We start from the raw sequence: 17,380 nt of genomic DNA, 5'->3' as shown, positions 1-17,380 counted from the left end.
ATTGGAGAACAACCCTTAGCATCCGAGTGAGGGACACAGGAAAGGGTGGGGCTGTGTGCACACAGGCACTTGCTTCTTCTGATAGATCTCACTTCAAAGGCCACGTTACCTGGTTCCTCTCGTAATCTGATGGCTCGCAGGGGGTGAATGGGTGGATGCACTTTTTGTCCCGTTTACACCAAGCACAGCCAGTCCTGATACACACTGGGCATCTGGCAGGATGGAAAAACCAACTTAATTTCTATATTTTCAGGGAATTATTCATACTCTAGACATTTCCCTCTGTGGTGCTACAGGTTAAGAACATACCCGAATGATGCTGCTATTAATAATAAAGTCTTTGACTAGCTAAGATGGACAAAGGGAGGGAGGGTGGTCCTTTGAGGTTGGAGAAAAGAGCAAGGCTTTATGCACTTCTCTGGGAAGCCCTGTGAGTTGATGGCTTGTCATCACGCTTACAGAGTTGTTGCCATGGAGACCTGAAGCTGGGGTCACCCGCTGGTCTGTTGATAACAAGAACCCACTGAATCTGATTCTGAACCTGGTTGCTATTTGTCTACCCTCAGGTAAGCCTCCTGAAAGAGGGATCTTTCTCTCCTGGCTGTCACTCAGCGGATCAGCAAAGCCCTCACTCCCTGGAGCAGTTGTGCTGTCAACAACAGGCTGTGGGACACAAAGCACTTCCGGGCAGCCAGAGAAGATGGATGGGGCACCACCTTGTGTGTGCTTTACAACCAGAGGAAGAGTAGAGCCTGCTAACCAAAGGAAACATTGTGTGTGGGTAGCCGTGGAGGGCTTGAGAATGCCCTCCATGCATAAAAAATCATCAGCGATCAGGGTGAGATGGTATTAATAGAAGAAAGATTCTGGAGAGCTGTGCAAAGGATGCCTCAAGAAAACTTAGCAGGCAGAGATGAGGAGACCATACAGAGGGAGTATGCTTAGCCTGGAATTCATATATGCTCCAGAGATCCTAACCTACAGAATGTAGTTTCCTGAGGGCAGAAAACAGATTACAATTCAGGGAGGGAGCCTCTTCCCCAAGCAGCTCCCTGAAAGAGAGCTCTCTGGCTGGTGGATCTGGCTCTGAGGTCTGGTATTTACCTAGCAGTGGGACCCTGGGCTATGTCATTTCCTTCTACTTGGGCTCTAAAGCAGGGGATCTACAGAAAGACATCTTTAAACTTTCCTTACACCCCTAAGTTCTATTTCATTCTCTCTTCCTTTTTCCTGTTTGCTGGGTTGGAGGCTTCTAATATGGAGAGTTCTATTTTTCTTCCCTAAATTCATTCTGTCTCTTAGACATCGCTGACTCTCTGAGCTGACTTTCTAATGCACCTCTTTGGTAAAGATAACTTAACAGTCTGACTTTACCTTTTCTGTAGTGATTTCCAGGCCAGGCTGGAAGCTGTTCGCCTACATGGTTGTCCAATCACACTCTAGAATGAATAACATACCTCTGGTAATACAGCCCACGTGTGTCCTCTGTCCCAACTGCAGAGGATGGGCCTCTGAAAAGCCTATTTCCTCTGGCTTCTCTCTGCTTTAGGAGCCAAGACGGAACTGTAGTCCAAATTCAAAAGGCTCATAGCTGAACGGGGCCAATAGTAATACATGGAAGACACAGGGCTAGGGTAGCTAAGTGGTAGACTGACTTAGCATGCTCAAGGCTCCCAAGTCCACTCCCATAGCACCTCAGAAAGAAAGCAAAATGAGCATCCCATTTTGGTGAAGGATTTCCTCGGTTCTCATGTGCAGGTTTTAGTGCTCTGACAAAACTCCCAAAGCCATTTGCATTATGGGAGAGTTTAGTGGTATTCCTTACTGGCCCTTACTTGAGGGATACTCTAGGTCTGGGGAAAATACCTTTCCCTGTTGATAAGGACACCTTGGCGCATGCTCTCTGAAGCTGCTCCAGTTTTCTGGTTAGAGCTTGAATGAGCGAACATGGGTTTATTACCTCCGTGACTCTCCTAGCTCCCGTTAGGCCATGCTCCAAAAGGCACTTTGGAAAGTTCTAGTCCTCCAAAGAGTTCTTTAGGAAATCGAGGAGCAAAACAAATAAATTTAAAAGCAATGAGAACATTTAAAAGTCGAAGCCAATCTTACTCTTTTAATGACGCACAGTTGGTGAAGTTGAATCTTTCTGTTAAGTTCCAAGACGGAAAGGAGAAGGTCGCATTGACAACTAAGACATCTGGAGGAAAAGAAAGGGGAGGAGGGGGGAAATGTTATTCATGGTGGGTTCCCACCACAGTCAAGCATAGCTGGAGTTGCAAAAGGAAGAAAGAAATATTCTTGCCTTGTCTACACAGAGGGCACGGGTATGCCAGCTGTTCACCGACATTTCAGTCAGTGTGTGGCTCCTTCCCCACGGGCCATTCGTGTCAGGCAGCCACGGTGCACAGCATAAGCCTCCAAACAGACTGAGCCTGATGCTAGCTCCAAGGCTCCCACAGATAATCACCAGGAAAAGCCATTTTACAGCCCATTTACATCCCATGCTCTCGCTGGGATCACTACCTCAGCTTGTAATTGGCCAAGGCATGAGAGTAAAACAAGCCACGGAGCAAGAAGTGCCTTGAATATGAATACTAGCACGCCCAGAAAAGAATCCCTTCGCCTTCAGAAAAGTCCACACTCTGTAAATATTTACCTAAGAAACCCTGAGCGTGGTAGCCTGGGGTGAGGCCCTTCTTGCATCAGCTGCTGTCAAATGAAGGCTTTCTGGTTTGCTTCTGAAAACCCCAAGAGGATAAGATGGGGGTAAAATCTATGCTAAGTCAGCAGCAGAGAAATGCTGCTTTTGGTATCTCCTTAAACCCCAATGCTGGATCTGAGGGAGCGAGCACTCAAACCCAGCTGTTGGCCAGAATCACAAAGGCTTTGGGGAAATATCAATACCAGAGCTGTATTCCAAGCCATGATGACTCAGCAGACCTGAGGCTGCTCTCAGAACCTGTATATTGTAATGCCCCTTCCAACATAATGAACACATAGACCATCCTTTGGGTACCATGGTCCACAGCAACACCATTCTGGTCCTATTATGTCTAAGCAAGAACCAGAGGTAATACAGAAGAAATATGATCTTCTTACTTGTAGGAATTTATGAGGCTTGTTAAGTGGAAGTCTTGACACTGTGAGAAGTTGGCCTGACTTTGTAGACATCCCTATGTTCCTTCCTGAAACTTTATTGGTGTGCTGTTCACAAACTCCTGGGATCCTTGTATGGAGATGCTTCTCTGCAGCACAAGGACTTCCTCTGATGGCTAGAATTCCACATAGCATTCTGCTCACGCAAAGTGGGCTTATGTGAAATGATAATCTTTTGTTCTAAAGACAAGGAGGTCTGGAGGGCTGACATGACCTCTCAGCAGGAGCATTGGAACAGACACTTGATGCATGTTAGTGAAACGAACACATGGCCACTTAGCACGGAGGGACTCCCAGGCAAAATACATTCTCATAGAATTGACAAGTGCCCAGGGAGGGTACCAAAGAAGTCAGACTTTACTGAGCACCAACCGTGCACAACACGCGTTGGAAATTTCACAGGGAAATGAATATTCATGATCTCTCCTCTGGAAGCACTTACAGTTCTAGAAGAAGTAAAATAGCCAGGGTGAAGAAGACACAGAAGTCAAGGGAATACCATGGGAGTAGTTTGAACTCCATGTAGAATTTAGGTGCAAGATAGAGGTGCTTCTGGAGAACGAGAGGTATGGGAGAAAGACTAGGAAGGGGTATGGGAGAGGTGCCCTTTCTCTACTGTTTCAAAGTATATAGAAAACAAGACTTGACAGTAGAGGTAAGGCCAGCCAAAACAGGCCAGGAAAGTAGACATGATGGGTCATGCCTATCTCTATCATCTACCTATATCATCTCTCCCTCTCCTCCATTTCCTCCATCTCTATATCTATGTATCTATGTATCTATCTATCTATCCATCCATCCATCCATCCATCCATCCATCCATCTATCTATCTATCTATCTATCTATCTATCTATCTATCTATCTATCTATCTATCTATCTAATTCTTACACTAAGGAGGCTGAAGCAGGAGAATTCGCTACATAATGAGACACTGTCTCAACACATACAAACACATACACACAAAGAGAAAGATAGACAGACAGACAGACAGAGACAGAGAGAGACAGAGAGAGAGAGCCCACAAAATAAGTTTCATCAATTGCTTTAGACAGCGGAGCACAGAGTAGACAGCTGAACTTACTGTATTTAGCCAAGGGAAGAGGGGCAGTTGTTGGAGGGTCTAATGCCACCAATTAGCTTTCTAAGTCAGTCTTGGATACTTTAGAGTGACAGCATATACGTGAGCAAGATCTGCATCTTTAATGACCCAGTTTAACCGGAAGTGCATTTAAAGACGGTACAGTGGTGACAAGGTAGAAAACTGATGCACTTTTTAGGTATCTAGATCCAGGGATTTCAAGGGACATTTTTAACTCATGACGCTGGCTTTGAGTGTTCAGTTCCCTCTTGAGGGAAGATGGTTTAACTGAGTGCTCTAGGCTCACCGTTTGGTATACCCTCAATGTTTTTATTTGGGAACTCAACACTCAATTTGATAATATTATGAGGTGGAGTCTTTGGGAAGTAGTTAAATCATGAGGAATTCCTCCTCGTGAATGGGACTTATAAGGGAGAGTTGGGCATCATCTCTGAAGCTGAGAGAGCGCCTTCACCAGACACTGAATCATCTGATGCCCTCATCTGGCATCCCCAGCCACTGGAACTATAAGCAATAAGTTTCTATTTGTCTATATATCACCCAGTATGAACTCTGCTGCTCACAGCGACTCGAATAGCTCCAGTGTGATCACGCCAAACATTCTAGGAGGCATCCACCATCAACTTAACTCTCCGAAGTCTTTTCCATCTTAGCAGATTCATGAATCATCTTTTGAGCCTCCTGGGCATCCCTAGACCACTTTGCATCTGTTTCCCTGGTTCCGGTTTTCAGTCTCCCTTGTCTGGACCACTTCGATGGCTTTCCTATTAGTCACTCCTTAGGAACCAAGGACTTCAGTTCTTTATTTCCCCTTTCTTTCCCTCTCCATTCATTGCCCTAAAAATTTACTGATTATAAATGGACACACCAGGCCAGACACAATTCAATGCACAGCAACAAACTTTTCAAAGTCCCTGCCCCACGGGGCTAACCTTCTATTCCAGGCATAGATCATCTGCAATTGTGCCTTCCTGCTAATGAATCTGACTATGATTCTTGTAGCTGAGGCCTCGCAGGATGGAGACGACGTTTCACATGGTCTTCTAGTGTCCCCGAGCTCCCCTGGTGTCCAGGCCTCTCTGCCCCTATCCCACTTGTCTTACTCATAGAGAGTCTCCTTTAGTTCCCCCAATCTAAACCCCTTTCTCTTCTTCTGTCTAGCACACAAGCTGGTCTCTGGTTGCATAAGTTTCTCCCTTTTCTCTGACTTCTCTCTGCTCACCCCTCATGCTTGTAGGGCTGATATCACTTACCCTAAATGAGATCCACCCCAGGTATGGTAGTTTGACCCCATAAGCTTATAGGAATGGCACTCTTGAGAAGTGTGGCCTTGTGGGAGTAGGTGTGGCTTTGTTGTAGACAGTGTCTCCCTGGGGTGGGCTATGAAGTCTCATAAGCTCCAGCCTGGCCTAGTGTGGCACACTGTCTCTCCCTGCTGCCTATGGATCCAGATGGAGAACGCTCAGCTCCTACTTCAGCACCATGCCTGCCTGCACACCGCCATGCTTCCTGCCATGACAGTAATGGACTGAACCTCTGAAACTGTAACCCAGCCCCCAATTAAATGTTTTCCTTATAAGAGTTGTCATGATCATGGTGTCTCTTCACAGCAATAAAATCCTAAGAAATAAAGGTGCCTTTATGGTTATAAGTACCCAATAATATTACATTATAACACTACTTTTATATATTACACACCAACATTTATACTCTTAGCCTAACTATAACAGATTATAAGGATTCTGAAGCAAGGGTTTAGTTTAATCTGTTTACACCTTCATATTCCTGAAACCTAGTACAATACTCTGTATCCAGATGTTCATACTTCCTGTATGAATGAATGAATGAATGAATGAATGCACTGAACTTAGACTGTTTTCTTATCTCACCTAAGGCACCACTGCTTTTCTGAACTCTGAATCCTCTCATCCACCTGGAAAGCAAGCCCAAAGGTTTCTTGCTTTCCCAAGCTCTCTTAGCCAGTGTCTCCTTCCCTATCTCTCCCCAGTCACATCAGAGAGTGAGGGGCTGGACTCAGGAAATGGGGCAGTGAAGACTCAGGGGGGAGCCAGAGGTAGAGTACAGAGACAGGAAGGGAACTATCCCAGTCGGCAGTGACTGAACTCGGGAGAGGCTCTCGCTTCTTGACTTTATACCAATTGCCCAGAGGAATCCACATACTGTAGCTGGGTCGGCTGGGGATGTTACAGGCACAGGTCCGGTTCAGCTGGCTTCTCCCCTGACAGAGCAGCTTGCCTGTGTCTGCGTTCTTCACCACGCACTCCGAGTGTCTCGCAGAGACGCTTCCCACAATGGTCACTGTGGTCTGTGCAGAGGGGAAAACACATATCATGTGGTTGGTTTGTATCATCCATCGCTATCCCTCCTAAAGCCTTATGGGAAGTCACCTTTAGACCTATGTGGTACTTTGAATGAAAATGGCCCCACAGACTCATAGGGACTGGCACTATTAGGCAGTGTGGCCTTGTTGGAGGAAGTGCTTTACTAGGGGGTTGACTCTGAGGTCTCAGATGCTCAAGCCAGGCCTAAGGAGGTTCACTGTCCCCTCCTGCTCATTACCATGATCATAATGGACTAAACCTCTGAAACTGCAACCCAGTTAACTGTTTTCCTTATAACAGTTCCCATGATCATGATGTCTCTTCACAGAAAATAGAAACCCAAAGACAACTTGTATGGGAAGGAGAGTTTCTGTAGGAAGCTGGTGTAAAAACAGAGATGGTTTTTACTGGCTGTTTGATTTGTTCTTCTGTGAATTGCATATTCCAAGTTTTTGACCACATTTCTATTGTGCATTTTTCTTATCAATTCTGAAGAGTTCTCTGCACCACATAGATATTAATCCTCATCTGTCATATTTCTGACACACACTTTCTCATAATCTACCGTTTGTTTTTAACTTTTGTTTGTGTAATCTCTTAGCCTTCTACAGCATCTCTTTATGTAATCAGATACCGGGGTTCTTGTTTTGACTATTAAATGCATCCTAAACTCTAGCTTACAGACAAGAATTAAATAGGTCCATCCTCCTTACTGTTTTGTTTTTTAAACTTACATTTTTAACCCATCTGGAATTTATTTGTGTATCTATAGTGTGGGATAAAAGTCCAATTTTATTTTTATCCAGATGGCTAATTAGCTATATCATCACCATTTCCTAAACAACAAAAAACCCTTTCCTTTCCCCATTGAACCAAGATATCATATTTACTTCAGAAAACATTTTAGATTTATGCATTTTATTTTTACGGATGCATTTCCTGCACATATGTATATGCATCTGTATGTGCCTGTATCCTCGTGGTCAGGAGATAGCATCCCCTGGAACTGCAGCTACCAATGGTTATGAGCTGCTAAGTATGTACTGGGAACCAAACCAGGATCCCTTATAAGACAACAAGTACTCTTTTAACTTCTAAGCCATCTCCCCATCCCTCAAGATATCTGTCTTAGTTAGAGTTTTTTGGTAAAGAAACACCATGATCATGGTAATTCTTATAAAGGAACACATTTAATTTGGGGCTGGCTTACAGGTTCAGAGGTTCAGTCCATTATTGTCATAGCAAGAAGCAGGGCAGCATCTAGGCAGACATGGTGCTGGAGAAGGGGCTGAGAGTTCTACTTCTTGATGCACAGGCAGCATTAGGAGACTATCTGTCATACTGGGCATAGCTTGAACATACATATTACCTCAAAGCCTGTCTCCACAGTGACACACTTCCTCCAACAGGGCCACACTCCCTAAGACCAAGCATTCACACCCAGGAGTCTATAAGGACCATTCCTATTCAAACTACCACAATGTCCTTTTTGTAATGTATGGTAATGTAATATATTTGGAATCTACTTCTATCTCACAGTCACTATGTTTTTACTATTTTAAATATCTAATAAGGCAAATGTCTCCTTATTTATCTTTATTTTCATAGACATGGTTCATCTTTTAGAGATTCACAATTATCTTATCCAAAGGATGTTGAGGTGATGGTATATATCTTACTTAAATAGCAAAAGCACACAGTCATTTTAATGAAACATATGTCTCTACATTATTAAGCATTCCCATCCAAACACAGGATTTTATTTTCATTTGCGAGACTCTAGTCTATGGTTTATTTAAGAGACTGTTCCTTGATCTTCCGGGTGTTAAGGGACCCTGGCCACCTCTTTATTACTTCCTATGAATGCTATCAGATAATAGCTCAATCCACTTCTAAAATTAGCTATGGTTTACAGTGTGGTCAAATCCCTGATGAGATAGATTTACAGGAAGGGGGTTTTCTGAGCATCTGTGTGTGGACAGAGGTATAGTGCATGTGTAGGAGGAACAAAAAGAAAGTCTTGAAATTCCAAAGTCCTAGAGCAGATTTCTCCATCAGAAATATCTACAGAATCAAGGCAGCTAATTCACCCATTGAGAAAGGAAGGTAAAGGGTTAAATGCTAGCAGCTCAGATGACATCAGGCCTTGGAGGGAACCTGGTTGCAGATGGGTTAAGAGTGGGAAGCTGGAGTGGAGGACCAGGTAACCTTTCCCCTGTGGTGGAAAGCAATGGCCTGGACCACCTGGGGGATGGTCTCCACTCTCATCTTCCTGACCTCTCTACAGACTTCCTATATGGCTACCTATGCCTTCTCTGCTGTCTCTCCTGACCCCCAACATCTTGCTGAATCGATACCCCAACCTTTCGATATTAAAAAAACAAATGTTTCCAGTCCATAGAATCATGCTGTGGGAAACAGATTCTTTCAGCCTGAGTTCACCTGGCCTGAAGTCTAAGCATCTATATGAGACAATTTTTTACCTCTCTGTGACACTGTGGATTGGACCCAAGGCCTGCACATGCTAGGCAAGCACTTTACAACAACCCCAATCTGTGATCTTCCTGTCTCAGCCTTCCGAGGAACTAGGTTAACAGGCATGTAACCTGGCTGTTCTTGGTAGTTCATCTTCTCAGGGCCCTGTACTCTTGGTTATACCTGACTTCTCTACCCCACCATACTCTCTCCATCACACACGCTGGTGCATAACTACACATTTCTTGTATGTGTGTCTCTCACTCTCAATTCCTTCACCAGTGGGTTTTCTCAATCCCATTTTCATCAGCTCTTTAATCATTTCCTGTTTCTTTCCAGTCCTCACACATAATTTTTATATAACCGAAACCATTCTGCTTGTTTATTCTATAAATAAACAAGCTCCTAATGTGGCAAAATACTGCTCAAGGCAACAAATAACCAGCTAGCTAAACAGCTACAGTCCTGTCCTTTGAGAGTCTACAGACTACCAGACAGACATCCCAGTAGAGTCAAACTGGAGGGCCACATGGCATCAAGAGATCATCAAGAGATGACAGAAACCTGGGCTATAGTGGCACAGCGAAATAGAAAGAATCAGACCAATCCGAGGAACAGCCTGGAGGTCAGACAAGCAGGAATGGACAGAGGGCTGTGATTATGAGGATTCTGGTGAGGAGACTGATGGATGAAGGCACCGGGAGCAGTGTATGCTGAGACGGGAATTGCCGAAGGAGTGGAGTATTTCTCAAGTTCAAGATGCTTGTATGGCATCAAAAGGACTTATCAAGATAGGCCTGAAGGTCAGAGGATTGCTACTGGCTAGACACAGAAGAGATCCAAATGTACAGATGATATATAAAGCCTTAGAAGTGGAAAAGTGGATAAGACTGTATGGACAAAGAGTAAAAAGAATGAGTCCAAACTGAGATATAAGTATATGTGTATATATGACCCATATGTATATATGTATATATATATATATGCATATATATCCCATATGCACATAAGTGTATATATGTCCCATATGTGCATATATCCACATGTATGTATGTATTATATCATTTATTATATATATGATAGATTATATATGTGTGTGTATATATCCTATATGCACATAAGTGTATATATGTCCCGTGTGTGCATATATACACATGTATATGTATGTATATCATTTATTATATATAATACATGATAAATTATATATGATAATATAAAATACATTTTATATGTTTTTTAGAGTCAACAAGATGTAATGTAAGGAGAAGCAGAGAGGTAAGAGCTAGTTTGAATGAGAACGGTCCCCATATATATGCTCATATATTTGAATACTTGGTCACTAACTGGTGAAATGTTTTTGGAGGGATTAGAAGGTATGGCCTTATTAGAGGAGGTCTGTCACTTGGGGTGGCTTTTAGGATTCAAAAGACTTACAGCATTCTGAGTGTCTCTGTCTACTTGCAGATGAACATGTGGACTCTAAGCTTTCCTACCATCATGCCTTTACTCCATCACCATAGAGTAAACCTAAACCCCTCAAACTGTAAGGCCAACTAAATGCTTTATTTACAAGTTGCCTTGGCTGTGGGTTTTTGTCACAACCATAGAAAAGTAAGTAAGACAGGGTGTGTTATGCAAAGGTAATGGAAGAGGGAGTTTCACAGGTGCTCCCAGGACTGTAGAGGTGATCAGCGACCTACAGTGCTCATTCCACAAACACAAGGATCATAGTTTGGACCCCAGTACACACACAAAAGACTGGGCATCCCTGCAAACATCTAGAACCCCAGCTCTAAGCCAAGTGGACCCAGGAGGATCATTAGAGCTTGCTGGCTTCCAGCCTAAGCTGGAAAAATCGTGAACCCCAAGTTCAGGGGAAGACCTATCTCAAAGGAGTGAGTGGAGAGAGACAGAAGAGCAATCCTCCTGCCTGGTACAGGCCTCTAGGTATTCACAGCCACACACAAAGTCATACACACACAAGTAAATTTAAGTGAATTAATTAATTTTAAAAGAACACGGCCAATCATCCTAGTAGGACAAAGACTTTAGGATGGCTACATGGAGGTCAGCAGTGACCTTGGCAAGAACAGGATCAGGGAACAGTGAGAGAGCAGCCAGGTGGGGGTCAACCTGGAAACAGAAGCCAGTATATTGTTTCAGGTATAGTGGGAAGAGCTCAGAGTGAGGAAGCCAAGGTCACATGTGTGTGTGTGTGTGTGTGTGTGCATGTATGTATGTGTGTGTGTTTGTGTGTATGTGTGTGTGTGTGAAGGAGAGAGAGACAGAGACAGAGACTGAGACTCTGAGATCTGAAGAATACAGATGAAAGCTGAAGCTCTGGCTTCCATAATGATTTGAAAGAACTCAGATTTTTAAATACTTGGTCCCCAGTTGGTGGAAGTTCATTATTGAGAGCTCTCTCTCTCTCTCTCTCTCTCTCTCTCTCTCTCTGTGTGTGTGTGTGTGTGTGTGTGTGTGTGTGTGACTATGTGTGTCTCTGAGATTAAAAGTTTGGCACTATTTTCTCTCTCTCTCTCTCTCTCTCTCTCTCTCTGTGTGTGTGTGTGTGTGTGTGTGTGTGTGTGTGTAATGCTTACAGTTCAAGATGAGCTTCCAGCCTCCCGTCCCCTCCTACCATTTGTCCCCTTGTCACCAGCCCACCACCATGGACTCAACTGTTATCATCTGGAAACACAAGCCCAAGTTAACTCTCCCTTCTCTAAGCTGCCCTCAAGGGTCCTGGTGTTTTATCACAGCAACAGAAAAGTAGCTAAGAAAGCTTCATAAACTCAGCATGAGAACCCTTACCAGATTCATGGCTCTTTCTTGAGCACAGCTGAACAAAGAGGAAAGGTAGTAGTAGTCTGGGTCAGAGGGGATACAAGGATGGCTGGGAATTCAATTAGACTGCAATAAACACGGGACCAAAGAACTCCCTGCTGCAGAACATTCCGTCATGTTGACATGCAAGGACCTTATTTTACTTAACTTTTCTCTTTATTGCCAAACAGGTTTCTAATGCTATAAATGCCACCACAATAGAGGTTTCCACTTAGGGCTCCCTTCTTTCAAGTTGCTCCCTTGGATTCTATGCCTGGAATTAGCGATTTAAACAAACTGAATATATTTATTACTTTTGAGACATACTGCCAAATTGCTTTCCAAAAGGGTTGTGCTAATTGGCACCGGCAACACTGGGTGTTAGCATAACTTATTATCACTTTAATTTGTATTTATTCCATAACTAGCAAGGTTGAACATATTTCCATATTTACAGCTACTTCTCCAAACCTGTTCTTTGAGAACGTGTGCCTTTGACCGCTTGCTTTTTGGTGTCTTAATCTTTCTCTTTTTCTTTTTCCCTAGTTTTCTTGTCTTGAGAGATTTTAGCTATGACAAATACCTTGCAGAAATATATGCTTTATTAATTTTTCCCTCTTGTATATAGTCATTTTTGCCAGGTTTGGGGGTTAAAGCCATATGCTAGGCAACCCCTCTACTGCTGAGACTACTCTAGCCCAAAATTGTTTTTAAAGTACAATTGTATAAACATTTTTCTTTTATCATTACATACTTTGGAGCTAAAAACGTATCATACCTTCAAACCATGTGATGTTTGATTCCATTTTCTGTGATGTTTTTATGTACATGACTCAGTTATACTAGATTTTCTTTATATATTTTAAAATATTTTATTGTTTTGTTTACTTGCATGTGTAAAGAGAGTATATGCCGTGAGAGAGAGAGAGAGAGAGAGAGAGAGAGAGAGAGAGAGAGAGAGAGAGTGTGGTTGCCCATGGAGGCAGGAAGGGACTGTCAGATCTGGAGTTACAGGTGGCTGTGAACCACTCAACATAGGACTTAAGCTTTGGAAGAGCGGCAAGAGCTTTAACAGCGGAGCCCTTTCATCAGCCCTCAATTATGCACTTTTGCGTTTATCAGGAATTAGGAAGTGAATGTTTCCATAGTTTGTAAGCTATTGCTTTTAATAAAATTTTAGTTCTCTTTATTTTATAACATCTAATCTTTAAAATTCTTATATTCATCTTTGAGCTGTATTGGATCATCTCACTATTTTAAAATCAGAACAAATTATGAATATACGCACCAGATATTCTAAATCAGCTCATATTATTTCAGATAGATACAGTATTAATATAAAGTAAATTCCTACTCATTTCAAAAATCTAGAAAAATAAGTCATAGAAGTAACTTTTCCTAAGAAACATGGGGTGTTTATGGATTCACACAGATGGTTTTCCTACTTTCCAAAGAGATATATTCTACATATTTATTTATGTTGCAGGATTTTCCCTGTCCAATTACAGGGAAAAGGGGGGCGGAGCTAAGAGGGGCAGAGATGGGGAATGTAGAAGAGAAAGAGAGGAAGGAGATGTGAACCACTGTGGCTTAAAGCAGCCACAGTTATGATATCATAAGGTTAGGATCATTGGGATAAAGCTTTTATCATTATCAATTGGCTCAGAAATTATTTGTATTGGCATCTTGTCAATTGTGTTTTTGTTGTTTCATAAATCTGATTGGTTAACTGTGAGCCTTAAGAGTTTTAGTTCTACCGAGTAATTGAGTGTTATGATGGTTGACTATGGGGTGTGTGGGGGCATATTGTGATAGTGAGCAGAATTAGGGGGTGCCGGGGGTGCTGGAGAGTTGGTGGGCCCCGAGACCGCCAAGTGGGACGGCCTGGCAGGAGCTGTGCCCTGTGGCCTGGTGGGGCTGAGGAGTTGGCGGGGTGAGAGAAGCAGGATCCGGGAGAGTTGGTGAGCTCTTTTTTAATATTTCCTGTAACATGTTTACACTTATGTTTCTAGTTGAGAATGTTCTACAATGACACATTATTAACAGGCTCAATAGGCCACTGTGCTGTTCTGCTACCTTCTTACTATGAGGGGAGAAAATAGCTGAGACAAACTGTTGCAAAGCCAAAAAAAACATTCTGTTTTTGGTAGCTGTCTCTAAAAAGTGTCTTTTAGTAAACATGATTGGGTTTTTTGTTTGTTTTTTTGTTTTTCAAGACAGGGTTCTCTGTATAGCTCTGGCTGTCCTGGAACTCCCTCTGTAGACCAGGCTGCTGGCCTCGAACTCAGAAATCTGCCTGTCTCTGCTTTCCAAGTGCTGGGATTAAAGGTGTGCACCACCTCTGACAGGCTTAAAAGTGACTTTTAAATACAGGAAATACATATTGCTTCTGAAGTTTGTCCCTTCTATTGCTTTGATAAGTGGAATTATTTTTCCAATGACTGGAAGTTGAAAGGTTATTTGCCTGACACACAGTATGATCGCTGAGACCTGAGAATCGATTGAACATCTGTATGTAGATTTATTTGTGTAGTTTTTAATATTTTTATCATTTGGAGGACGCTAGGGAGCATGTGCTCTTTCAAACAACTTACGTCCTGGAATCCTACAACAATTTCTCAAATGAATATATTTAGAATACATGCATCAATTTAAGGTTAGCAAACAGTGACATTTTTCTTTATTTCATTTCAAATTATTTATATTACTTGCCTATTTTTAGATTTATTTACTTATTTTATGTATATGAATACAGTATATCTGTCTTCAGACACACCGGAAGAGGGTATCAGATCCCATTACACACGGTTGTGAGCCGCCATGTGGGTGCTGGGAATTGAACTCAGGACCTCTGGAAGAGCAGCCAGTGCTCTTAAACACTGAGCCATCTCTCCAGTCCCCAATTATTTGCTTCCTGTTTGATTAGCATGACTGACACAATCAGTGCTGGCAGAAATTTTTTCAATTCTGATTTGTGGAAGAGTCTCTTTGCTACCTCTCCTTTACGAACCAGGTTGCTTTGTGAAAAAAATGTTTTCTATTCCTGTATCCATCATATTTTTATTGGACATGATTTTCACTTAACACTAACTCTCTTTGTATGCATTTATTGCAGTGTTCTTATTAACTGCATGTGGAATGCAAGGGGAGCATGGCTACACGATGACCCAGTCCAGTTTCCCTGGCCTTCCTTCCCTGGTACACTGGTCATTCAACTGGGAAAGCCACGCTCACAACCATGAATGACTGCCTCCATTCTAATCTCCATGCTTGCGATGGCTGAGCTTGGCTGTCAACCTGTCTGCATCTGGACTCAACTACAGCCCAAGCAGCTGCGCACAGCTGGAAGGACTTTCTTGCTTGGATTTGAGATTTGAAGACCCACTGTAAATCTAAGCCACATTTGCTGGCAGCCCATTTAAAGGACATCAAAGAAGGAAGCTTTGGCATTTTGCCTGCTTAGTCTCACTCTATCTATCCTGTTACTGAAGCATTCCTTTGCCACTACTAGAGCCTTCTTCCCAGGCTGAATAACAGATGCTCTCTAGAATGTATCTGGGATTCCAGTATCAGATTGGGACTGTAAAGATATGCAGTCTCAAGTACTAAACAACTATTAAATCCTTTAACCTATGGTTGGGAGACATTAAATTTTTGACTTCTCAAACTACAGTCTATAAACCATCCTAGTAAATCCCCTTTCAATTTATATATATATGTGTGTGTGTGTGTGTGTGTGTGTGTGTTTCATTATACATACACATCTCCCTCTCTCCCTCTGTCTTTCCCTCTCTCCCTCTAATTATGTCTCTTTAAAGAACCCTGACTAAGACGATGTTCACATGATCACACAGAGACACATGAGCACCAACAGGAAATTTCTGTTCAATAGCAACTACACTCCCTTCTCCTTCTTCTTTCTGCTTAACAAAAAACCTCATGGAAATCCATCCTAGACTAACAGGTGCTTCTCTAATTAATTCTTTTAATTATGAATCCCTCAGCGAAGATGAAGACATCCTATATTCTCTGGCTGTTTTGGGGTAAAGAAAGAATGCTTCTTCTGAGCCAAGATTCTGTAATAATTTTTTTTTCTCTATACCTACAAAGGTACTAGGATGTTGCCAGGCATGTGATGGACAGCTAGCAAATAATCTTTGACCTGAGCTAATAGATTGCATTGGGGACAACCGCGGACTGCCGGCTCTTTAGGTAAGGGTCGGGTATTATTGAAACTGTGACCTGAGGCTCTCATGTAAGTCACAGAGGGCGATGGAGTAAGAAATATTGTGAAACATCATGATCACAAAGTCGGGTAATATGGCTGAGTAGGTAAAGCAGAAATGGAGAAGAAAGGAGGGAGAGAGGAAGGGAGAAAGATGGGTCAAATCTTATCAGTACTATTAAAAGAAGCAATCTAGAGTACAGCTCAAAGGTAGAGAGCTTGCCTCTAGTACGGCATAAGATTCAATTCCTAGCTTGGGAGGAGAATGAGTCTAGAGATAGTGTTAAAGAATAGTTGAAGTGAAATTAGCAAATCATTGGGCTGGTGAGGTGGTTCAGCAGGTAAAGGCACCTATGGCCAAGCCTGATAACCTGAGTTGGAGCCCTGGGACCCACACAGTGGAGGACGAGAACCACTCCACCAGTCCTGACCATATACATGCTGTGGCACGCACAGGCACCTGTGAAATAGTAGCATGTACGTTTAAAAAATGAACTCAATGCTTATCTCTGATTTGTGGACAGTGATGTAATGGCCGCATTGGAAGATTCTGCTAGACCCTGCGGTAAGCCACAGCAGGGACGCAGGGTGGAGGAGAAGGAACTAGTGGTTGTTGGTGGGCAAGATTTTTGGCTTGATGTTGCTTAAGACAGGGTCTCACCATGGAGTCCTAGCTGGCCTGATACTTATTATGGAAACCAGGCTGGTCTCTCAAACTCATAGGGATCCTCCTGCCTTTGCTTCTTGAACACTGAGATTACAGGTGTGAGCTACTATTCCTGAGTGAGTGTACGCATGTTTTGAAGTGTTCCAGATGACATGTAAATGGTGATTTGGCTATAGGTAAGCTAATTGTTTAAGCAGCACTTAAACAAGCTGTTTTTTCTTACTACTCTAAGGTACAGTATCACTCTTAACCGTTCTTTCGATGACAAAGGGAAAAATGCTTCACCATGTATCAGAGTCCTGAGGATATCAAAACATCTTAATGCTTTCTGCCTAGCACTTAGCACCAAAGCCAGCTGTTTCTTCAGACCAATAAGAAAAGAACTTGACTCTGCCTGTGTATGGATGGCTGACTCCACTTACCCTGATTCTGGCCCCCTGGCACGGAACTGGCAGGAGTTTGGAGTTTTGGAGCTCGCCCTTGCTCCAGAGAGTGATAACAGGGGACGACAATAGCAAGCAGCCTTCAGTCGGCGAGTTCTGATCGGTCACGACTTGAAAGCTCAGTTCTTTTATTATTTATCATTCATTA

At 42.8% G+C, this 17,380-nt stretch overlaps 1 protein-coding gene across 1 annotated transcript in view; it reads right to left on the bottom strand.

The window, feature by feature from the left end:
- The window catches only part of Plxnc1 (plexin C1), a 155,584-nt gene that overhangs the window by 74,023 nt on the left and 64,181 nt on the right, over positions 1-17,380 (bottom strand). The window contains exons 6-8 of the mRNA XM_052165531.1: positions 6,439-6,583; positions 2,110-2,197; positions 110-212 (exon numbers count right to left, since the gene is read on the bottom strand). Coding sequence (XP_052021491.1) covers positions 110-212; positions 2,110-2,197; positions 6,439-6,583 — 336 coding nt within the window. The remainder of the gene's footprint in view (positions 1-109; positions 213-2,109; positions 2,198-6,438; positions 6,584-17,380) is intronic.

This window comes from Apodemus sylvaticus, chromosome 20 (genome assembly GCF_947179515.1).
Source record: "Apodemus sylvaticus chromosome 20, mApoSyl1.1, whole genome shotgun sequence".
Lineage (NCBI taxonomy): Eukaryota > Metazoa > Chordata > Mammalia > Rodentia > Muridae > Apodemus > Apodemus sylvaticus.
Note: the sequence above shows the minus strand (reverse complement) of the source record. Positions and strands in the feature narration are given on the sequence as shown.